The 24,901-nt window shown below is 46.2% G+C and overlaps 1 protein-coding gene and 1 long non-coding RNA gene across 4 annotated transcripts in view; one reads left to right on the top strand and one right to left on the bottom strand.

Moving 5' to 3' along the window:
- The window catches only part of tet3 (tet methylcytosine dioxygenase 3), a 39,301-nt gene that overhangs the window by 2,983 nt on the left and 11,417 nt on the right, over nt 1-24,901 (top strand). For 2 of the 3 annotated variants that reach the window (XM_020654799.3, XM_065962748.1), the window contains exons 3-6: nt 11,602-14,551; nt 18,223-18,313; nt 22,916-23,009; nt 23,938-24,146. In XM_020654799.3, coding sequence (XP_020510455.2) covers nt 11,650-14,551; nt 18,223-18,313; nt 22,916-23,009; nt 23,938-24,146 — 3,296 coding nt within the window. In that variant the 5' untranslated portion in view covers nt 11,602-11,649. Of the gene's footprint in view, nt 1-7,206; nt 7,604-11,601; nt 14,552-18,222; nt 18,314-22,915; nt 23,010-23,937; nt 24,147-24,901 lie in introns of those variants that run through there. The other variant, XM_065962752.1, reaches the window with a different exon arrangement.
- Nucleotides 2,599-7,206, bottom strand: LOC136182391 (uncharacterized). Its single transcript, XR_010668644.1, has 2 exons — nt 6,580-7,206; nt 2,599-6,470 (listed from the first exon to the last, which is right to left on the bottom strand). It is a non-coding gene; the product is annotated as an uncharacterized lncRNA (long non-coding RNA).

Raw genomic sequence — 24,901 nt, 5'->3', positions numbered from 1 at the left:
GTGTGTCGTAAAGAGACAGGAAGTGGAGGGTTTGACATCACCTCTTCCACTCGGCGTCAGGCTTTCTATGTATTTGCTGCTCTGAAAGGTTTCCTCTCAGCAGCTCCGTCACTCACCTCGGCTTCGGCTCATGTTTGGAGTTTCTTGAGCGTCTTTATTGAGAGGTTTGAGTCATGATGTCGTAGTCTCTCTTTTGGTCTTTACCTTGTATTCCCTTTTCTTAAAATCAAGAATAAAGGATGTGTCTTAGGCTCTTATTTTGAAGGATATTAATCTGCAGCAGATAGCTTTGCACAGCTACACAATATGTGTTTGAATGTGTTTGTTCTTTGGTGCTGAACATCTTGGTGTTTTCTACAATACTTGGGGCGGAGGTGGCTGGTAGTGGTTAGTGTGCTGCCCCATGTGCGCAGGTAGTATCAATCAATCAATCATTATTTGTATAGTGCCAATTTCATATCAAGTGTTATCTCGAGCAATTTACAAAAAAGAGAATATGGGATAATATGCAGGAAGGATTTCTCCTTTGTATTCCTCTCGTTCCTGTCCTCTACAACTTCCTTGCCGCTGAGGTGGAGGTCAGAGCAGGCCGTGCATGAATGAGGACGGCGGTGGTTGTGGGAACAACATAGTCCGATGGTGGAGGAGCAACCCCGGGTTTGAATCTGACCAGGTGTCATTCCCCAGACTCTCTCTCCACTGTCCTATCTCTAAAAGAAAGTTTTTAAAAAACGCAGAAAAATAACGTAACAAAATCAACACTGCCAAAAACAACAAACACAAAGAATAATCAAAAACACATTTTTAAATCCAGGATGGAAGACATTAGTCTGTTTTCTGCACTGAGGGATCTTTATAGAACTCCCCTGAAGCATCAAAGTAATGATTAGAGGAGTTAAGCTCAAGGTTAACCTCTACCTGCTATTTAAACGTTGACTCACTACGAGAAGAGTAGACTCCTGCCACACACACTGAACCCCTCTTCTGTCTGTGTGTTTGAGACGCTGGCAGCTCTGATACCTGCAGGACCTGAACACATGTTCATCTGCATGTGACATTTGAATGTATAGAAAATAGAACAGTTGTCTGATGTGCATGCAATCCTAACTGTGCAGAAGCTCGATGAGCTGTGCAGCGTTGTCATGTTTCATCTCTGATTAATGGAGCTGATCAGACGTTTGTCAGTCCTGCAGCACTGCTCATAGCCGTGCAGTGAATGTGGCTGCGAGCCTGCGACTGAGTGCCCGAGCTGGATCGATACCCTGCATGGCACGAGGAGCTGCTGTGCTCGCTGGCCCCGGTTGGCATTGTTGGCGGTATCAGTGTCTGATGTCGGAGGGAGGTTGTCAGCCGCCTGGTGCCGCAGTTAATAAAAAATGAATGGAGAGAGAGAAGGGGGTGGAGCTCTCAGCTGTTTGCTGGCGCTCTTTAACTCTCACCTCTCTGGCGGCTGCTCCGCTGCTCCCACCGGGCAGACACTTTTTTTTTTACAATCCTGAATCTCGCGGCTGCTCCGACGCTGCCAGGTTTTATGTAATACAGCACCACAGCTGTTGGAGCTTTTCATCACGCCATGAAAATATTGATTTCTCAAACAATGGGCAATATATTTAGCATTCATTTGACCTGTGCTTATGAGTCTTGGTGATTTAGCAGCAACATGGCTTCATAGTGCACAGCCGGTGTACTGTCCCTTTAAGTGCGTCCATGTCTGACTTGAACATATGGGAAGCTAATCTTAGCCCGAGTCCTGAGAGAGACAAGGCTGGCAAGCAGCCACCGTGCAGCGCCGAGAAAGGTTTTCTTTCTTTCTCTGTTTTCTCTCAGTGTCCATTTGAACATTGTCTCTCACAGAACCATCGAGGAGGCTGTGATGATGTGTTTCACCTGGTTGTAGTTTTCCTGTGTTTTAAAAAGCTGCATTCTGATCAGTCAGATTTGATGGCTCAGCTCTTTTTCAGGACTTAGCAGCAGCTCGCAGGACAAAGTGTTGTTTCCTTTTTCCATCGTCATCTCTCCGCTGCCTTTGTGTAACACCCTCAACTCAACATACATATTGATTACATTCCTCTCCTTCTTTTTTTTAATGTCCCAAATCTCCTGCACAAAGAGCTGCCTCTTAAAAACAGCGCCGCCCCCCCCCCCCCCCCCCCCCTTAATTTTTTTTTTTTTGCGGCTCCACCCAGCCATACAGCCCACCACCTTTCTTTTTTTTCTCCCTCCTCCAAAAACCTCTCCTCCCTTTCTCTTTGTGAGGAGTGGTGAGGAGGGGTAAGCGAGGGTAGCCCCCCCCCCCCCCCCCCAGCTGGGCTATTCGTGCCGACCTGCACGTGCCGAAAGTCAGGAGGTATGACTCAGGCTCAGATACGCTACACTCAGTACTACGATCTACACATTAAACACACCCTGAACACAACACCATCCTGCCCGGGAGCGTGTTGGTCGGGGGTGTGTGTGTGTGTGTGTGTGTGTGTGTGTGTGTGTGTGTGTGTGTGTGTGTGTGTGTGTGTGTGTGTGTGTGTGTGTGTGTGTTGTGTGGGGTTGGGGGGGCAGATGGCAGTGAAAACAAAGACAAAGAGAGACAGACAGATTCAAGGGTAAAATAACAAAATGATGCTTTAAATATGAGCAATATGTGAACAGCCTGTTTGTCACACACACACACACACACACACACACACACGTACCTGTATTTACATGCCTTTACAGAGCGAGCGCTGCTTTAACCTTTATCCTATAAAGTACAAACCTGCTCAGGCAGTCTACTTTTAATTCCAGACTTTCAATCAATCAATTAATGAAATGGAGAAAAAAAGCGGGAAAACAAAGTAACGATGTAATCATGACTGAGAAATGATCCTTTTTGTTTAACCAGGCTGAAGCACTTTGTGTTGCCTCCACTCGCTCTGCAGCCTCTAGTCCGGCCCACCAATAAACCCAGTGACCCTGGAGAACAATCCAATACTGTATGCATACTCGCATGCATGTGTGTGTGTGTGTGTGCATGTGTGTGTGTGTGCATGTGTGTGTGTGGGAGGGGGGGAAATACTTTAAAGCGTGCCTCTGCATTTGTCGTCGGTGTGTGCAGGGTATGAGAAAACAGGCGTGTGTTGGCGGTGGGTGGGTGGGTGGGATAGGGAAAAGACAGTTAAAGATAAAGGGACAAGGGGAGAGAGAGAGAGAGAGAGAGAGAGAGAGAGAGAGGGGGGAAGGAGAGAGTCACAGAGTGTGTCAGATCAGATGACCTTGATGCTATTAGACCGCAGGGCAATATGGGTTCTGGGGGGAGGAGGAGGTGAGAGGTGGAGGGAGGGGGGGAAGGACTCTCACGTCATGACCCTGATGCTCATGTGTGCTTTGTTTTTTGTTTTTTTAAACCTTCGTGGTGCACATTCCCCCCCCCCATGAGAAAGTTGAATGGTTTCTTTGACAGATCTTGTCACACGCCGTACCCTTTAATGTGGTTCATGATCACTAATACGAGCCTTTGAAAAAAAACTGAAAAAAAACACCCAAACCTCCCACTACCAGTGAAAAAAAATGTGCGAGTGTTTCATGTCATGGACTTTAGTTGAAAAAGAAAGATGAGTCAGGCTTAGTCATGCAACGCTCAACCCAACACACAAGCGCTGAGAACAGACTTTTGTTGTCAGTCATCCCTCCTACATGGAGACCTTTTCCTCCGCGCTGCTGAGAAACGCCGAGCGAGAGACAGAAAAGTGAGAGGCAAATGGATAAGAGAGCGAGGAACAAGGGCGTGAAACAACCATAATATGACTTGATTCTGAGATGTAGCGATCAATGTGAGAAAGCAGCCTCTCTCTCTCTCTCTCAATGCCGGGTTACAGCAGGTTTACCGTAAGTGTGGAACAATCAGGTTCATGTTTTTGTTTGATTTTTGATGTCTTAAAGTCGACATGCTCTCCTGGAATATATAACCTGGAACACTTTTAGGACTATTCCAGTTATTAAGTAATCTGTCAGCTTGTTGTGTTGTCTAGTGGGAGAGTAACTCATTGAGCTCCGGAGGTGATCTGAGGACGGCTCTCTCTCTCTCTGTGGACTTTTGTCTCTCTGTTTCATCTCTCTCTCTGTTTGTAACAAGAAGCCAAGTGTAATGGATGTTATTAATGATAATAAAGAGCCATGTTTTTCCCTGAAATGACGCTCGCTTTCAGCTCCCTGCTCAGAGTCATCGATGAATCAAAAACTTCCATCCACCTCTGTACGCTCGCTTTTTTTTTTTAACTTCTGCTTCTGAATCTTCCAGTCGTTGAGGGTTCTTCTCTTTTTTTTTTTTTCTCATCGCACTTCTCTGTTTCATTCAGTGGAGCATGTGGTACTGACTCAGCTTGTGTTTTCACAAACGTGGGAAAGTGAATTATTGTGATCTGTTTTTAGGGCGCTGTACGTTTCTGCTACATCGTCTTTAAAGCTCAAAGCTTCAGAGCCCCGTGTGATGTCATTAATTCATGCTCAAATTTAGCTGTGATGACTGCGTGTTTCCGAGCTCTATTATTAGTTATTGTGATCTGTTTTTAGGCACTGTACGTTTCTAAAAATTTAAATTCTGGTTGGCTTTTTTTTTTTTGGGGGGGGGTTTGAAAATTTAAAAAAATCAGAGAATCGAAACAGACCAAGTACTTTGAGTTTTCTGTTGTGTCTTTCATCACAAGAAGTACACTGATTTACACAAGGTAATAGATAGCCAGCCAATCACAGGGCTGTAATATAGAGACAGCTCATGTAAAAAAACGAACGCTACAGAGCCCGTGTGATGTCATTAATTTATGCTCAGATTGATGACTGCGTGTTTCCGCGAGCTCTAATCAAGACTCGCTCTTCGGTTCGGAAAGCTTTTGTTTTCAGCATGTGGGAAAGAGTCAGAGTGAGAGAAGCAGTTCTCTGAAAAGAGGAAGGGTGCATCATGTGCTTCACTTGCCCTGTGTCACTGCAGCCGGGGGAGTGAAGCCAGCGCGAGCGAGTGAGTGAGTAAGTGAGCATTTTTCTGCGAGTCCGTCCGTCGGTGTGTGGTTTTGGCGGCGGCGGCAGATAGTGGGCACATTGTGTCATCCAAACCCGGGCGGTGAAGGCGAGTGAGCTGGTGGGAGACACACACTGAAGGAGGGTGATGTTGATGATGACGACGCAGCTACGTAATCACCACATGTGTTTCCTAACCTCTCCTCGCTCACTGCTCTCTCTCTCTCTCTCTCTCTCTCTTGCTCATTGGCACTCCCTGGTCATGTGACCTAATGCTCTACTTCTCCTCTCCTTCCCTGCGCCGTGTTTTTCTTTGGGATTGACGCTCGTCTGTGTGTATGTATATATATATATATATATATATATATACATATAGGAATATGTGTGGCACCAGAGAGACAGACAGCGCTCAATGTGCGGGGCCGGAGAGCGGCTGCGTCATGAGGTTTAATGCAATAAGCTATCCTAGAAGAGGAAAAAAGCTTAGGAAACAAAACAGAGAGAGTAAAGCGAGAGAGCGAGGAGGCAGAGGCGCTTTGACAAAGCCGGAGCAAATGAGAGATCAAGAGAGAGAAAGAGGGAAAAGTCAAAGTAAGACAGGCTACTGAAGTCCATCCAGCCACAGCGCCCGGGTAGCCGTCACACCGCTCCTCCTCAGCAATATAAGAGAAAGATACAACGGGAGAGCTGACAGCGATCTGCACGGGGGGGAGACGGCCATGTTTTTTCGTCCTCCTGTTTCAATCTGCTCCAAAAGTCCAGCAATGTTGAAGAGAAGAGAGGAGACACCACAGGGCCAGTCGGCCGGCCAAGTGGGCAAGACGAAGCATCCAGCGATCAGGAAGACGTGGTGATGATGATGATGATGATGATGATGACGGCAAAGGAAGAGCGATGGTGAGGAGAGAATCACAAAAAGGACGTTATTGTAGGCTGGCGCTCAGGAGAGGATCCTCGTCCTGTTCCCAGCGAACTGTGATGGGTTGATTATTTGCAGTTGCTGTTGCCGGCAGCAACCCGCCGCCGCCCGTCTTTCTGTTTGTACCCTCTTCTGCATCATCTTTTACAGAGTCAATCACATGAACAAAAAAAAGTGACTCTTTGCTTTGTTTAGCTCTTCCTCTCGTCCTCCCTGGTCTAATCCGCTCTGTTCCCTTCTCTTCTTCCTCCTGCTACTCTTGCTTTGCCGATGTGTCGAAGTGTCACCCGCTAACTCCCTCTTCATCGCTTTGCTCTTTTAGCCGTTCTGAAATCATCGAGCCAATGTTCCTCCCGTTCTCTAATCCCTTGCAGGTTATTGAGCGGCTGCAGAGAGTCGATTAACGAGTAGAAATGCTAACCCTTAGCTTTCCCATCTCGTCTGTTTTCCTTTTGCCTCTTCTCGGTGGAAGGGGCAAGCATGACGAGCGCCAGCAAGCCGACCGCCTCTCCCTTCGGTACCCAACCTTTCCTCTTCTTTCTTGTGCACGCTTGCCGTGCTTGAGGATCTATGATCGAACAGAGGTGAACTGAAGATTTGTTTTGTTAAAAGTGAGACCATGAATGTTAAATATGGATGGAAAGAAATAAAGATTGAGAAGCTCTTATTGGCGTCACCTGTTTTTAGCCGAGCCGAATCCAGATGTGCAAAACATGGAACAGAATCCCCATAAGGAAGGACCAGCTTTCACTTTCAGGAGGCACACACATTGCTTCTTTTGGCTCCTTTTTCTGATGATTCTGTTGTTGAGTTGAGATCGCGTTTTTGCTTCGGTAGCCGCCGCTTTCGCATCTACACAGAGAACCTCTGTCACAGCTGAAGTTGCATACACTCGGCGTCAGCGGATAAACACAAACACAACAAAGCATTATGTGTAAAAAAATAATCTAATGCAATAAAGCAAGTAGTGTCAGTGGGCATGGAGACAGAGAGAGAGGGGGCTTCTCATTGGTGAGAGCCCTGCTGTTTCCTAGGCTGCTGCTGCTAGTGACTCTCCCCCCACAGCTCGCTCTGTTTCTGCTCACTGCACACTCCTCCATTCCATCGTACGTGCCCGCTGTGGCTCAGATAATGGCCTCTCGCTCTGCCCTACACTGAGGAGAGAGAGAGAGAGAGGAGATGGAGGGAGAGGCTGCACGAGAGGGAGGGGAATGGAGGGAGGGAGGGAGGCAGAGAGAGAGAGAAAGAAGGGGGAAGGTGGGGGCTTGAGAAGAGAAGCCGACTGCATATGTAGCCGAGAGAAAGAAAGAGGATATTGAAAAAAGGGGAAGGGAGGAGCAGACAGGAGATAATGAGAGAGGAAAAAGGAGAAAACAGAAAGCGTCTGCCATAAGAAGAGGGCGAGAGAGAGAATGAGAAACGTGCATGCCGTGCTGGGGGGAGGTGTGTTGTGTTTGTGTGCGTGTGTGTGTGTGTGTGTGTGTGTGTGTGTGTGAATGCATGCATGTGTACTTCGGCGCTCGCTCTGTCTGTGCGCCGCGCGGACTGAAAGAAATCAAATAAAAGGAATACAACCCAAGCAGACCAAGATTGCTTTTAAGCTGCTGTGGCCGGGCTAACAAGTCTCATGCTCCTCCTCTCTGTCTCCTCTTCTGCGCTCTGCTCTCCGACCGGCTGTCTCATCAGGACGTTCAGGACCATGTAAGTATGCGCCCGCTGCTGCTCCTCCAGTGCTCAGCCGGCTTCTTATTGTCAGAGGATCTGCCTCATGGTCCTCCAGCAGCAGCAGCAGGAGGGGACAGGGGATGAAGGAGGTTGTGTATCTTGATGTTTTAGGTTCAGCTGTGTACTCACAAGCTGAACTTGTGAGCAGACAATCTGACCCCCCCTCACCTTCCCTCAAATCTTAAAACATTTTGTCTCCTCCCTCTTTTTTTTTTTATAGCTCTGTCAGTGTTGCACAGTCCCTTTGCTTTGCCCTCATGTTTTAAAGGGCTCCGAGTCTCAGGTGTCTTGTCAGTCAGGTTCTGCAACAATGCAATCTGGTTAGGTGTGTTGCTGCTTTTTGTTGTGTGTCTAGACTGTGCAGTAGTGTGTGTGTCTGAAAAAAGAGTCACACAGAAATAGGACAGAGGTGAGCTCCTGAGTGTAGGCTCTGTCCCGGTGTCAATATTTGTCAAAGCACGCGGTCTGCACAGTCCCAGGCAGCCTGATAGGTGTTAAGCGCTGCAGGTGTGAGTGCAAAAAAAAGCCCATGGAGATGTACATGAAGGTCCTGCAAGGAACTACACATTCAGAGTGTCAGTGTGATATTAATGATCTGCACTGTAAAGTTGAGTGGAGCTTTAAACCCGTGTGACTTTTGTCTGCTTGTAAAGAAGAGGGTCTGTCTGTGTGACTGATAGTGGTTGTGGGTTTTTTTTCAGATTGTGCAGTCTCTGTTTCAACACACTGCAATTCTCATAACTGCCGTGCACAGCTGACCCCCCCCCCCCCCTTCCTCTTCCCCTGTCTACTGCCTCTGATAGCGCAGACATGGGGCCTCTCACGTATTGCATGCCGGCTGTTCACTGCCCACCCCTGACCCTCCCCTCCTCTCCAACCCCACACCATCACCACCACCACCCCGCCGGGACCCCCTGCAGACACACTGCGCAGAAGGTGTATTCAAAAGGCTGCCTCTCCAGTAATTAGCCACTTCAAAGGCTGATATTCAAATGATGGGGAAGCTGGACATCAGGCTCGCTGCAACCGTCAAACGCTGGAGAATCTACAAATACAGTTTCTCTTTATGGAAACTTCTAGTTAATATTGATGTTTGAACATACGGGGTAGGGAAATAAACAGCTTAAGGTTAGTCTTCTGTCAGTGAAGTGTCTGCAGGTCTTTACAGTACAAGCTGCTGAACAGTGTGAGGCCCCCAGTGAATACTTGTTTGGAGTATCTTTATAAAGCCTGTTGGCTTCTTTACATCGATACAGAAACTGCATGTGCAGAATGAGTACACTTGTTTTTCTTCTCAAAGCGTCTCCCAGCTCTGTTAGCTAGCACGTGTTAGTCACAACATGAACTCTGTCAATGATTCCTGGAGCCTGCCCCTTGAGTCCTCTTGTGTTTGCTTTCCCTCCACAGAACTCATTTGATTATAAAATAAGGAGAGCTTACCTGGACTTAAAACAGTCGGAAACTTGTAGGATTGAAGCTCCACATTTTACTTTTGCTTTGTGGCTTTTTTATGTTCTACACTTTGTCCTCATTACTGTCACCCCCTTCCCGCCCCCCCGCCCCTGTGTATCACATCTCATTTTGACACAAGTGAAACAAGGTGATGTGTTTGCAGTTTTCAGTCAAAACCACCAATTTTGGTAACTGTCCCAATTTTGACACAGAGAGGAAGTGAGATATGTGGCAGCTCTGATCGTCGCCTGATTGGTGTGTTTGAGAGGCTCTTTAAAGCTTCTCATGCTGCTGTTTCAAAACGCACGTTTCACACAGCAGCAAAAACAGATTACCTTGTTCCTCTTCTGGTAAAAGGGGTTGATTCACTTGCAGAGCAGGTTATATGGGATTTGCCAATCATCAGGAGCAGCAGTCTTTATGAGCTTTTATCTTCTTTATGAGTCAAGAAACAGAGAGTGTTGATGACAGAAGTTCATGGAGGAATCATTTGAAAAAGATAAATGTAAACGTTGGAGGTTAGAGCACCTTTCAAGAGCAGAGAGTGACAAAGTGCTTTACAAGATGATGAGAACAAACAGAAACAAATCAACATTATACAAAACAAATGAATCAAAAGCAAGTGGAAACAAAGAGGTCTTAAGTTGCTTTTTAAAAGAGTCAACGGTGACCTCAAATCTTAAACCCAGAGGCAGAGCGTTCCGTGTTGGCGCTACAACCTGAACAGCAGAGTCTCCCTCGGTCTTCAGTCTGGTGTGTGGGACTATACCAGCAAACCCTGACCAGAAGACCTGAGAGATCTGCCGGGAGGGTAGGCCGCTTTAGAAGTAAGAATCTTGAAAAGTGTAGTGGAGTGATATGTGACCTTTTGGAGGACCTGGTTATTAGTCTGGCAGCAGCATTTTATACTAGTTCCATCCATCCATTAGTTATACCACTTTTCCTGTTTGGGGTCGCAGGGGGTGGCCTGAGCTGATCCCAGCTGTCATTGGGCGAGAGGCGAGGGTTACACCCTGTACTGTTCTCCAGCCAATCACAGGGCTGACATATAGAGACAGACAACCAGCAACACTCACATTCAGAGTTACCAGTTAACCTAACGAGCATGTCTTTGGACTGTGGGAGGAAGAGAACCCACACATTCACGAGGAGAACATGCAAACTCCACACAGAGAGGCTCCTGTCAGACGGGGATTCAAACCAGGAACCTCCGTGCCCATACTAATTATACAAATATAATAACAGTTACTGTAATCCAAACGGGAAGAAACAAAGGCATGTTTAAACATCTGCATCTGAGCTGTGGGGAAGTTAAGTTTGGCCATATTTCTCTATTCTATTGTATCACCGTTATCCTTTAATGAGGTGATCTCAAAACAGTCACAGGATGTATTTAGCATCTATTTAAACATGTCAACAAATAGTTTAATACTAGATATCCATCTCTGAGCGTGCATCTTCACTTAATCATTTAACAAAGTTTGATTTAAATATGCCCAATGACAACCAAAGATCTTGAAAAAACCCAACTAGAGCATTACTAGACTGCACACTTTATAATAATATTTGCAGCACCTGGCCTCCCTCTCGACTCTTCCTTTATTAGCATTTCATTTGCAATTACATTTTTAATGTTTCTGTAAATATTTGTTCCCTGCTCATTAGGGAGTTCCCGCCCTCTCTAAGGAGATTGGTCAGATAGTTTGAGGGCATCAAACGTTGCTACACTTGTGATGTGAAATTGAACAGTAAAACTCCTGGTGGGAGGGTTCTGCCTTGACAGCTGTAATTATCATGAAGCAGCACATTTTTCAAACTAGACTCTTCTTCACTCTTGACTAATGGATTTGTAGCTCAACCCTTGCAGCAGCTCTCTCTGCCTCAGTATGGTCTAAAATCCCGTCCATAACCGATCATCTTATTTTTTGTACGTACCTGTCTGGAGATATTCAGGTCGTTTCATGCTTGCCTTTTAAGGATGACTATTGGCTGAATATTTTCTTGGGTTTTGAGATCATCTCTCCAGTGGTGTGTATTTCACCTGCAGCTTGCAAACTATTTTTCATGTTTCCGTAGTATTTGGTTTGATATATCCTCAGTGATTAAGACTTCACAGATGTTCTGTGTTTCTCCCCTCCAGTGGTATTTAATGTCTCCCTTTCTGCCACACACAGACATGTTTTATCTCCATCTGCCTGCTTTGCATAGCCCAACTGACTCGGAGCAGAGGGCCGATTTTTCAACAGTGAAACTCCTTCACATGACCTCTGTGACACTCCACTGATACTATAATTAATTTAGTCTTCCCTTGCTCAACTGACCTGGGATTCTATATGTGTAATAAATGTGTAAGAGCTGAATTGGAAACCTTGGTTATGAGCTCAGAAGAAGAGAATGGCGCCTGATATTATTGTGTAATATTTGGGTACTCTGTACTATGTGTGACGTTGATTTGCTCATCAGTCCTGGATTCCTGGGATTCTTGTTGCCTCACTAACCTCCCTCCCCTGTTTGTCTTTCAGACTGTTCGTGAAGTCGCTTCAGTGGATGGCCCCAGAAGTGGTGGCCAGATGGAAATTGGGTCACATGACCGCCTCCAGGAAGGCGTGCTGAGCCTGGAACTGGCCAATGGGCTGAATCCCTACCCTAACAATGAAGACACCTCTATGGAAACGGAACAACACAGGGCTGGAAGCGTGCCCCCAAGACAGTGGGTGTCAGGACATGGCAAGGTCAGTGACACCCCACAACAACAGCAACCATGTTGGAGCGGCAGCAGTAGTACAACCACTGGTGAGCCTGGCCACCACGCAAACATGGAGGACGCCCACAATCTGGTGGCTTTCTCTGCTATTGCTGGCTCCTTGCCTCCTTCTTCCTCCTCTTCCTGCCTCGTGAAGCCCAACACGGCCCAGCTTTATGAGAAGTTCACCAAGGAGATGGGTGCTGAAGGAGCTCAGGCCAGAGTCCCATCGGGGGCTCCGAGGAGTAGCTGCCAACCTCCAGAAGACTTGAACACTCTACAAACAGCACTGAGCCAAGCCAAACATGGACACAAGCCCCCTAACTGCAACTGTGACGGGCCTGACTGTCCAGACTATCTCGAGTGGCTGGAGAAGAAGATCAAGTTGGCGACCAACGAGGATCAAGGCGCCTGCAAGACTGTTGACGCACCTCCGCATTTACAGCCCCAACCACTTAAACTCCATTTGCAACATCGCCCTCAGCCCTACCCCCAAGTGAATGGTGGCCATCATTTTTCTTCATCATTCTCCCAGCATCAAAGCCCTCATACAAACCAAGTGCCCGGCTCCAGACCCCCAATTCCCTGTTCTCCCCAGGTGCTCTCTATAGCCAAGGAAAAGAACGTCAGTCTGCAGACCGCCATCGCCATAGAAGCCCTGACTCAGTTATCTGCTACTGGTCCACAAGCTGCCAGTTCTCCAAGTCAATCCCCGTACAACAGTAACCTCCATCACCACCAACACACTCACAGCCTCCACTCTCAGCCCCCCAATGGCACCAGCTTGATCTCATCCTCCCCCGGCCCTCATTCATCCTCTTCCCGGTCTCAATCCGTCCCTCCAGGACTACACACTAGCCTGCCGGCCTCAATGTCCTATGAGCATCACAGGCCCCAATCCCAGGGCCAGCCGCCTCATGTTACCCCTCTCTCATCTTCTACCTCTCCCTTCCCAAGTCAGGGAAAACATCCAGGCTTCAACCCTAATCCCCAGCAGTGGCAGCAGGGCTCAGGCAGAGGGTCTGAACAGAAGAACCAATGGATGTGTGTGAAGTCTGAGCCTCATTCCAACTTTGCAGCTTCACCTCAGAGTAACTTAGACCCCATGTCCGAGCTCAAACAGCTGCTCGGTGACACCAGTGGCAAATTCAGCAATGCTTTCAAGCATCCAGTCACGCAGCAGCTCAGATTGAGCCAGAATGGTGGAATTCAGGCCCAGGACAACCCAGCATTGGCCAAGATAAAACAAGAGCCAGACTCTGGTGAGCACTATAATCACACTGCCTCCATGGGACATTACGGCATAGCTAATTGTCAGCAGCAGAGTCAGCACTATCCTGGCACTCCCCTGTCTCCTGGCCAGGCAGCCATCAGCCACTCCACTCAGGCAGCTCTGCAACAGCATCTTCACTACAAGAGAAACCTCTTCTCTAACCACTCCCCTGGCTTAGGATCGCCGGGCCCTCGTGCACCAATAGCGTGCCAAAATTTGAAGAAGTGGTGGCCACAGATGGAGGCAGAAGGTTTGCCACATCTGGCCATCAAACAGGAACCTAAGGAGCCCAAGAAGAAAAAAAGCAGCCAAGCATCCCCTGTCATAAAAGCTATGAGTGGCATGGTTTCATTCCCTCCCATGCCCAAACCCAAACAGATAATCATTAAAAAGACCAAGCAGAAAGCCTCGTTGCCAACCTTCTTGCCTCAGACTCAGATTTCAGTACAAAAAACGCCCGTCTACATGATGGACAGAGCCCCAGCCCTGACCAGCCTGCCACCAGGTTGTCCCCCCTCTCTGCCCCTCCACAGTAACTCCACTCAGGCTGCTGCTGCAGGCCTCCCTGCCCCAGCCCAAACTCAGGTATCTCTCTCCAACTCCTCAATGACTCCCTCTTCCTTCGTCCCCTCCTTGTCAGAAAACACTCCAGCCCTCATGGGCCGTCTGCCCCCCCCTGGGGCCCCTGTATCCTATGCGGAGTCAGAGGAAACAGGCAACCAGGCCTCAAGTAACACCAGCACCACCACACCTCTGACCTCCACATCGCCATCTAGCACGTCACAATTACAGAGTCTCACCAACATAGACCCGAAGTATGAAGAACTGATCCGCCAGTTTGAGGCTGAATTTGGGGACTCTGCCCCGGATGCACTTGCCAGTCAGCCCATGGAGGGGACTGCTACAGCCCCTCAGTGGGGGAGCCAGTCCCAGACCATTCCACAAAACCTCAGTACTACATCAACACCCAAATCCCAGTCAGATTCTTTATTTCCTACCACTCAAGCCAGCTCCACAAATCATCAAAATGATCATGAGATGAAAGCTATTAAGGATGAGACAGCGACTCCAATGGAAGAAACCTTAAACCAGGCATCCACTGAAAGCACATATGAGAAACGGCACGAGGGTACCCAACAAGTCCCTCTGGCTCAGGGTAACATTCTAGAGAAGCAGCAGCAGCAGCAGCAGCCGAGTGTATTAGAGGATATGTTCAGCATGCCAGGTTCTCCGTTGTCTAAACGCATGAAGATTGAAGCCTCTGGGGATATAACAGTACTCTCCACCACATGCTATTCTGAAGAGGACACGCCGACTAAGGACAGTCTGCCTTCCTCTCCATCTCTCAAAGGCTTCCTGGAGTCTCCTCTACGCTATCTAGACAGCCCCACCAAGACGTTACTGGATACACCATCCAAGGACCTGCAGGCAGAGTTCCCTACCTGCACCTGTGTGGGTAAGTCAAAGTGTCACAGTTCGGTGACAATTTGGTGACTGTCCATCGACATGAAGATTTCTTGGACATGATTAATTATGCTTTGACAAATAGAAAAACACTCAGAAAAAACTATCCACTCACCTGGGAGTAAAAAAAAACCATTTTATTTTCAAGTATCAGAATTTAGTAGTAGAGGTAGAAGCATTCAAAAGTCTGATGGGTTTCGTTAAAAGTGACATATTCTCCTCGTCTTCAACTAGTTTAAATAAGTCTCAGAGCTCCTCAAAACATGTGTGTGAAGTTTCTTGTTCTAAATCCACTCTGATCCTGTATTTGATCATGTCTATAAACCCCTCTATTTCAGCCCTGCTCAGAACAGGCTGTTTCTGTGTCTGTACCTTTAAATATGTAAATGAGCTGTGGCTGACCACGCCCCCTCCCTGGAAGGGCTTGGGTGTACTCGGTCTTTCTCGCTCCATGTCCTATTGTTTACAGTGAGAAGGCAGACTCAGAGGGCAGAACAAACACCTAGCTGTGGGAGTGTCACCCACCTGGGGGAGGGGCTACTGCCCTTTGTGATGTCATGAAGGGAAAATCTCCAAACGGCCTGTTTGCGCACACATTTTCTGAAAAGTGGAGCAGGCAGAAGATGGAAAGGATGGACTTTTCTCATCATTGGGGGGTTTGTAGACGGACTAGAGACACATGTTAGAGTTAGAGAAACATGGTGAAGTGGATTTTAGATAATATGTGACCTTTTTAGACTTTTTCGGAAGAACTATTTTCTAAATCTAAAGATGTTCATGTCTACCTAAGAAGCTAAAGCCATTATTGTGTCAAGGTATTGGCTTTACTGAACTTACTGAACAACGCAGCTCAACTATGAGGTTTTTCAGTCCTCGTCTGATTTAGCATCTGGCTGCATGTAAAGTGTGTCTATGAATGCGTGTGTGTGACCGGGTGTGTGGCTGTGACCATCCAGACTGTAACAGTGAGAGGCAGCGAAGGCAGCGACAGTCACAATAGCTGTGGTGGCAGAAGGAGGCTTTTGTGTTAGTTTGGGTCTGGCAGGCAAGCAGGACGTAGCCTTTGTTAGCTAGGAAGAGTTCAGTCCCGTGGTTTGAGGGGCACGCCTGCTCAGGTTATTTGTTTACAGCACAGTAGGTGGTCCTACATTAGAAATCAATAGAAATGACTGTGAGGTGAATTTGTAATGGAGGTTTTTACCATTCGATACGCCAACATTATTATCGTTTTAAAGATCTGCTTTTTATTAAAAACCGAAATCTGTCCATGAAAAGATTTCAGTATTTTAGAAACACTGCCTCAGCCTCTGTGTTGAAACACTTTTCTGGCTCGCAGCAATGCATGAATAAAGAGAAGTAACCAGCAGATTACCTCCACTGTTAACTGTAGGGCAATGAGGCTATGAAGGGGTTAACGTTTGGGGAAATCTACCCTTACTGTCCCTTAACAGTGAAATGATTGCACAGCAGGGAGAGAGCAGCTGCAGCCAAACACTTGTTACTAACAGTAACAACAGGCAGACAAACAAGGCTCTTCAGTGGGACTCGGACTTACACACTGCCCCTGTCAACTCCCCATAACAGAACTGCACTGGAATGAGACTCCCAACACACACACACACACACACACACACACACACACACACACACACACACACACACACACACACACACACACACACACACACACACACACAGGCGTAAAGAGTGTGAAACCTTAGTGTGACACACATGCACACTCAACCAGATTACACACAAGAATTTAGTAGGACTCCTCCACTTCCTGCCTCCAGCCACGCCCCGGTGCCTCCCTGCATTAACAGGGAATGTGACCTCATGTTGCCTCTGAACCAGAGATACACTCACCACTGCGTGTGTGTATCCACATCTTATGTCATTAGCTGATAGCGTCGAGCATTACCATTCAGAGCATTTCGCTAATGTTGTGATCCAGAGGGACCGTTACTCCAAGACAAAGCAGCACGGTGTACAGAAGAAGCCATGAAAAAGATCTTCAAAACAATCCAGGTTGAAAATGCGAAGCAAGCTGTGTCGCTGAGCCAGGCAATGCAAAGTTCATTACACACTGTACAGAGCACTGTAGTCATGTGACAGGCATGTTAAGGACAAAGATCAAACACGCTTTGACACTTAAAATAAGGTCATTGTGAGGGTACGTGAGTTCATGTGTGTGTGTGTGTGTGTGTGCGTGCGTGCGTGCGTGCGTGCGTGCGTGTGTGTCTAGCAATGAGTAAAACATTCTCACGCTGTTCAAATGATGACTTGGCTGAAGCTTCAAAAAGGATGTTTGTCTTTACTGATCAAAGTGAGGGTAGAACTGAAAAAATAAAAAGTCCAATGAGATATTTACTCTGTTTAAATTTTCCAACAACCTTCAGCTCCAAGTGGTACTGTTATGTTCTGAGGGACAGTCTTTATTTAAATGTCCAGAAATGATAAAGGTACCTTACTATATAATCAGACATTAAGGAAACATGCTATGTTGAAGTGCTGGCTTCTCTGACAACAATGCAGCAGCCAGTATGTCCTCCTTCTAACTTTAGATTCTGCTCCTGAATGCTCTGGATTTGTTTGGACCAGAGAAGATTAAGATTAACTTTTATTGATCCCCGCAAGGGGAAATTTCAGTTTTTACACTCTGTAAGTCATGAACACACACATAAGCTGAAATATACACACACATGCAGAAACAGGATCCCATGGACATGCACTAATGGAGAGAAGCCAGAGTGACGTAGCGGCCCACAGCGGGCGCTCCTGAGCTGGTGGTGGGGAGGGGGTTTGGTGCCTTGCTCAGGGGCACCTCGGCAGTGCTCAGGAAGTGATCTGGCACCTCTCCAGCTACCAGACCAACTTCCATATTTGGTCTGCACCGGGACTTGAACCGGCGACCCTCGTTCCCAACCCAAGTCCCTACAGACTGAGCTACTGCCGAAGGTAGGCGGTTTTAAGACACACCCCCACACGGCCGTTTTGGACGTCCCTCGGTTTGTCAGATATGAGAGCAGTTATCAGGTCAACAGGTGTTGTAGCGATGGAAGCGGTCAAGAGAAGTGGTTCAGATAGAAGTGATTGTACCCGACCTAAAAAGCCTCTGCATGTTTCTAATAAGCTCCACGAGCAGAAACGTGCTCAAACTAGGATCAATATTGGAGATGCTTTTGAAAAATGGAGAGAGGTTAGAACACAGAAAGGTTTACAGACCCATGCAGAGCTGGATAAACACTGAAGCTGCTGAACAATGATCTTTGATATGAAAGATTAGTTTCAAACTCTTCTGTGCCAATGTTTTATAAAATTCATAAACAGTTCATGATACAGTGTCTGTAACAGGGGTCCCTGCTTCTGTCATGTTGCATAAAAACATAAAAACAAGAGGAACCAGTCTTGAGACCAAGATAAATTTTGAGTACTACAACACTAAAGTGTAGATTTTATACTAATATGAGTTTGAAATACATAAAAACAAGATTTAATAATAATAATATTAAGATCTGATGTTTTCATATCGGAGTAAATAAACGACCACACCACATAAAATCACATTATTAGAATCTGCTGAATACGGTTCAAACATTTATATTTAAAAACATTTTCAGGTGCAGCTATCTCACACTGTCCGGTCTGTTGTTTTTTTTCTAGAACAAATCCTGGAGAAGGATGAAGGGCCTTACTACAACCACCTGGGATCTGGACCTACAGTGGCCTCCATACGAGACCTGATGGAGACGAGGTGAGCCTTCTGTCTTCTCTTCTCTCTCTCTCTTCCTCCTACATGCTCTCCCTCCCCCTCCTCTCTCCCCCTCCTCTCTCTCTCTCTCTCTTCTCCCTCTCTCTCTCTCTCTCTCTCTCCCTCCCCCTCTCTCTCTCCCTCTCTCTCTCTCTCTCCCTCCCCCCTCTCTCTCTCCCCACCTCCTCTCTTTCTCTCTCCCTCCTCCTTTCTCCCTCCTCTTCTCTCTCTCTCTCCCTCCCTCCCCCTCTCTCCCTCTCTCTCTCTCCCTCATCCTCTCTCTCTCCTCCTCCTGTCTCTCTCTCTCTCTCTCTCTCTCTCTCTCTCTCTCTCTCCCCCCCCCCCTCCTCCTCACTGCGTGTCCTCAGGGAATCTGTGACCCAGAATCCAGTAGGAGGAACAGAAAGTACGAGCATCATCAGCATATCAGAGGCAGAGCAGGAGGCTCATGAGTACAGGCAGACGATAGCTGAGAGTGAAAGGATTTATTGTAGGAAGGACAAACAAATAGATGATGGGATGATGACACAAGATGACAACGGAGGGCGGGAAGGAAGATAGAAATACACGTTTTAGAAGAACGTGTGATATAAACTGGGCACTAAAATCAAGTCAATTTGTTTATGCTATTTATAGACATGGCTGGTTTGCAGTTCTTGTCCCTTGTTAGGCTTTTAGGTGCGCCGAATGCAAACAAATAGTTTGGCTAGCAGGCTAGCTAGCTGTCAGCAAATGTACTAATAACTTTGATATGATGCAGTTAATGTAATTTATGTATTCAACAACACAAACTGTAACATAGTACAACATGTGTATTAACAGAATGAACACTAAAAACAACGACTAAAGTTACATTTAGGAGGAAGAGGTATCATTGGCAATGCATTGTGGGATGTGTAGTTCATTGACTCCGGAAGAAACATTAAGTACACAGTCTTGTACCTTAGCCTTTTTCTACGTTTTTAACGCTTTATTGTATATATTTTACAGTCACGAGTATTGGAGTAGCTGGTTGTCATGGTTACAGGCTTAAATCTCTTGATATAAGGAATTTGTGAAACGTCAATGGAGGATTTGAACGGTGAAAATTACTTCAGGAACCAGAGGAGCCAAAAAAGTGGGCGGTCACTGTTGAGCTTGATAGGTTAACTAATAGTTTACCCTCCTAATTACTAAATTTAGCAATGCATATTAAGATCATAATTCATGTTTAACAGCGTCCTAACTCACTATCGGGTAAGCAGTAATTAGGAGGGCAAACTCTTTGTTAATGACCTGTTAACTACAACAAGTTACTAATAAGTGCTTAACAATGACTAATAAGCAGCCAGTATGCTACTAATTAGCATGCTAATTAGCAACTACTTACTGTAATTAGGTCCTCAGCTCACAACATGTACATGACTCACTTGACAGCCGAACCAAAACAATGTAATGCTTGTGTTTGGTATTTATTCAGTGCAGCTTCACATCTGAACTTAAAAATAAAGTGCTGATTTGTGACGCTTGTAGCCGAGTGATTTGAGCATGTACCACATGTACGGAGGCTAGAGTCCTCTCGCCCCAATTTCTATCTCTATCCACTGACCTATTATGTCTAAAGAAAGACCCAAAATAAACCTTAAAATATTGCAAGAGCAATGTGCACAATGTTGTGAATTTCTAAAACCAGATCATATTATTTGCTAAGCTTTATATTTCCAGGACTGATCTTCCATCATTGTCCACCCATCAGGCAGTTACTCAATGAGGATCTGTAGACAAAGGGCCAAACTGGTCATTAGTCTGAGGAACGCTCTGGCTTACTGAGCGGGGATGTTGCACCTCCGCTCTTTGTGGTTGGAGAGATGATGTAAGAGTTAGGTCCTCAATGTCTCTGGATGACCTTTGACCCAACTCTGACCCGGACAGGCCACCCCTGTGGTGATAGAGGCTCCTCCCCTTCCCACTCTCTCTCCACCTCTGGCCGATTCCTTTTCAGACGGGGCCCTTTGTTTTCACTGTCACGCGGGATCTGCTCAGAGCTGACCTTTTTACAATGGTAGGTGTCAGGCAGGCAGGAGACCTGATATGAACCGTGAGCCGACATCTGACAAGTCCCACTGACCTGTCCCCAGATCAGTGCAACCTCCGACCCCCGCATTCTGCTCTCATGCACCCCACCACTCTCCAACAAACCTGCATGTAGAAGCTTGAGGGAAAAAACAACCAGACCTTGTGGACGTTTTTGAGGATGTTTCACTTCTCACATGAAGAGATTCTCTCCAGCATGTTTGAGTAAAAACCGTTCAAACAAGTGAATCGCTGCAAGAACTTCAAGAGTCCAGTTGCCTTTTTGGATCACGCCTTGAACGATTATGACCTCGGGACGAGGGATCACGAGAACCCTCATAGACAATAGTCCTTCTGAAATACACACCCAGACCATTAGAGCTGGAGATGCACAGATGGGGAAAAATCAGGGCAGATTGCAATATGTGCTGTTTTTTTGCATAGCGTCTTGGTAACTCTTTGCATCTTGTTTTCAAAAGTGCCAAGATATTTTAGGTATTCAAATAGTTGCTAGTCCCTCCTCTTGCAATGTCACTGGTGCATGTCTTACAAACTGCATGACTCCAAAGACACTGTGCACATTTTCTTTATCTGACCATCCAAACCAATAAGTTAGTCCAACAGGCGACCTCTTCTGCCTCCTCTCTGAAGCAGCAGTTGGGCGCACTAGCTTGCCAGCATTAAATTGATGCAACACAACAGATACACATGAGCTACTGATATCGATGCATGCCTCATTCTTTGCACACTGGTCGATGTTTGTCAACAGGCCTGATATGGACCAGTACCAGTGTTCGGCTGATGCATCGTTGTGTCTCTCTAATTAGGACTACAAGAAGAAAAAAATAATCTCCAAACACTCCATGATCTGCCAAAGCAGGTGTTTACAGACACATACAAACAAAACACCCAAAACAAATAGGAATGTGTGTACTCAACATAAGCCTGTGCATGCACCTGTGGACGCAAAACAGCAGCTCGTATAACCGAGACAGGACCCTCTCGCTGGCATTATGTGGAGGATAGTGGGATCCTGTTTACTCTACCATGATTGTGAGAATCTCAGCAGAGCCTTGTGAACACTTCTCACCAGCCAGTGCTGCTGATGTGGCTCTGTCTTTGTCCAAGTTGCCTCAAGAGTAAATAGCAAACATGAACTCCTGTGGGCACAGAGCTGGAAACGGCAAATGTATTTAGTTGGCTTAAGACATGCTCACCTTTAATGAGGTCAATTATGACCAAAAAAGAGAAAGTCATGGACTTATTTCTGAGCTGTTCTGTTGTTACGTTTCTGATGCACCAAGCTAGCGGTGTCTCTTTTTCATTAGTCCTGTGTTTCCAGAAGTTTTTGTAATGTGGAACCATTTGACACCAGTCGACCATTTGGTCATCTGAGCGGGTTTGATCTGAGCCGTTGGATCGTTGAGATCAGTAAAATAGTATTTTCCACGTGGTTGTCCTGTTGTTTGTAATGTTGAATTTAATACATTTAAACAGAGCCTACATATTCATGTTGTTTCTAATGTTTTAGGATAGTGAATATACATACAGAGAGCGCACGTCTGACTGGCTGTCAGGCGTAGTCTGGATGATGTAAAATAAGATAATCATTAATGGATCCATAAAGGGGGAACTCAAGTGTTGCAGCAGTAAAAAGACTAGAAGACGAGTGTGAAATAAAAGTAAGAATAGAAAGGAATAAACAGAAATTAAAGTACAATGTATGCTGAACTATTAAAGAAGCAGTATGTAACTCTGACCCCTAGTGTTTAAAGTGGGTACTGCAGTCTAAATTCTAAACATTGTAGAGAGCTGTTTCTCCCTCTCCTCTTTAGAGTCAATGCTCACACAGGTCACCATGTGGTGGACTCTGAAGCTTCAGTGTTTATCCAGCTCTGCATGGGTCTGTAAACCTTTCTGTGTTCTAACCTCTCTCCATTTTTCAAAAGCATCTCCAATATTGATCCTAGTTTGAGCACGTTTCTGCTCGTGGAGCTTATTAGAAACATGCAGAGGCTTTTTAGGTCGGGTACAATCACTTCTATCTGAACCACTTCTCTTGACCGCTTCCATCGCTGCAACACCTGTTGACCTGATAACTGCTCTCATATCTGACAAACCAAGGGGCGTCCAAAATGGCCGCGTGGGGGTGTGTCTTAAAAGCGCCTACCTTCTCTGGTCCAAACAAATCCAGAGCATTCAGGAGCAGAATCTAAAGTTAGAAGGAGGACATACTGGCTGCTGCATTGTTGTCAGAGAAGCCAGCACTTCAACATAGCATGTTTCCTTAATGATCATATAGTAAGATACCTTTATCATTTCACTCACTACACATCTCACTGATTGGACCTTTAAATAAACTATACACCCATTAACTGCCATGCCAAAAAAACATGAGGCCCAAAAGAATGTTGCAGAGTTTTAGCAGTCAGTCTTCTTCTGGTGCTCGTTCTTTGAGTCCACCCACATCAGTGCTACCTGATTGGAGGATAAAGTTTTCTGTTAAAGTGGATGGACCTGCAAGAGCTAAACTGTGTTTTCCTCCCTCTGCAGGTACGGAGAGAAAGGGGACGCCATCCGGATTGAGAAGGTGGTGTACACAGGCAGAGAGGGGAAGAGCTCCCGAGGATGTCCTATCGCTAAGTGGGTAAGTGGTATCACATTACATCACATCTTCTTCCATTTGGTCGAGTTTTTTTAGAGCCTTACAGTCGATACTTTTACATTTAAGTGACGGCATGGAGATAAAGAACACAATCACTGAGGTGATTTACTGCAGAAAATAAACATGACAAAAGCTACAGCCAATCAGCAACGGATTCTTTTGGTGTGTGCGTGTGTGTCCATGTGTGTTTAATGAGGGGTCTTGGGAAGAGTCCTGGCTGTGTTTGTCCTGCACAGTGAGCAAATCAGTTGGAGGTCTAAACAACTGCCCCGTCTCCCCTGTGTGTGTGTGTGTGTGTGTGTGTGTGTGTGTGTGTGTGTGTGTGTGTGTGTGTGTGTGTGTGTGTGTGTGTGTGTGTGTGTGTGTGTGTGTGTGTGAGTGTGAGTGTGTGTGTGTGTGTGTGTGTGTGTGTGTGTGTGTGTGTGTGTGTGTGTGCGTACATGCATGCATGTGTGTTGGAGAGAGTTAATAAAAGTGAAAGAGGTCGGGGCTTTCACATTTTTTTTTTCTGTTCTGGGAGAAAACGATTGTGAGGAATCAGTTATCGAGATTTAAGAAGCTTGGTCAGCTTGTGTTTTTTCATGGTTTAAGACTGTTCCTGGTTACTAGTATGACTCTCCAGCTCATTAAATATGAAATAAAGCTTCATTTAAAGATTGGTATCAGGTCAACACATGCAATGGTTTAAATGACATCACAACAATTCCCTGTATGACACAGTCTAGATGTGTCTGATCTCTAGAGAACAGATAACACATGCTGTAAACACAGAATGGATCAGAACTTCTTCTGGTTTATTCTGAATTACGATCAGCGATTGGGGAATTTATAGGTTGAAGTGGTGGTTCAATGCCGGACCTCTCCTACATGAGATAAACATCAAATAACGCTGAGCTTGCTCTTCCGTCAGGTGATCCGCCGTAGCGGCGAGAAAGAGAAGCTGCTGTGTCTGGTGCGGCATCGCGCCGGCCACCACTGTGCCAATGCTGTCATCATCATCCTCATCATGGCCTGGGAGGGCGTCCCCAAGCCCCTGGCCGACAAGCTGTACCGGGAGCTCAGCAACACCCTCACCAAATTCGGCAACCCCACCAGCCGACGCTGCGGCCTCAATGATGAGTGAGTATCTGATGATGCTGGTTTTCTCACCTACAGGTTTATGGACGATTTTTAAATCTTACACACCAGATGATTCAGCCAGAGACAACACAAATAACCCTCTTGTTTTAAAAAGTTTCACTCCTGATTCCTTTTGGACAACAGGTGATCCACATGGCATCAAACATTTTCCCTTTTCTCACTTCTAGACAGAAATCAGAGTCATAACTGTGATCAACCTAAATGTTTACGTTTTTAACTTTCAAAATTAAGAGTCCCTTTTGTTACTTGTTAACCTTAACTGGATTACCTACAGAAGCTGGAGAAGTAGAGTCGGCTTCTCTGGCGCAACTTCACCGACTATCAAAGTGCATGAAGAGTAAAAGGCTTGAAGAGGTCAAAAAGCTCCAGCAGCACTTTGTAGTATAAAGATCAACTTTATTAGACAGACGTGTTGTGGCTTCATGATGAATGCATCGGTCGAAAAAAGTTACTTACAAGAGCTGTCATATTAATTTAAATATGAAGTCCCATTATCCATCAATCCATTAGCTATACCGCTTTTCCAGTTCGTGGTCCAGGGGGTGGCCTGAGCTGATTCCAGCTGTCATTGTACGAGAGGCGGGGTTACACCCTAGACTGTTCACCAGCCAATCAGAGGGCTGACATATAGAGACAGACAACCAGTCACACTCACATTCACACCTACGGGTAATTTTAGAGTCAGCAGTTAAGCTAACGAGCATGTCTTTGGACTGTGGGAGGAAGCCGGAGTA

Source organism: Labrus bergylta, chromosome 2, assembly GCF_963930695.1.
Source record: "Labrus bergylta chromosome 2, fLabBer1.1, whole genome shotgun sequence".
In the NCBI taxonomy this organism is placed as follows: domain Eukaryota; kingdom Metazoa; phylum Chordata; class Actinopteri; order Labriformes; family Labridae; genus Labrus; species Labrus bergylta.
The sequence above is the reverse complement of the archived record's forward strand: the minus strand, read 5'-3'. Positions and strand labels throughout refer to the sequence as shown.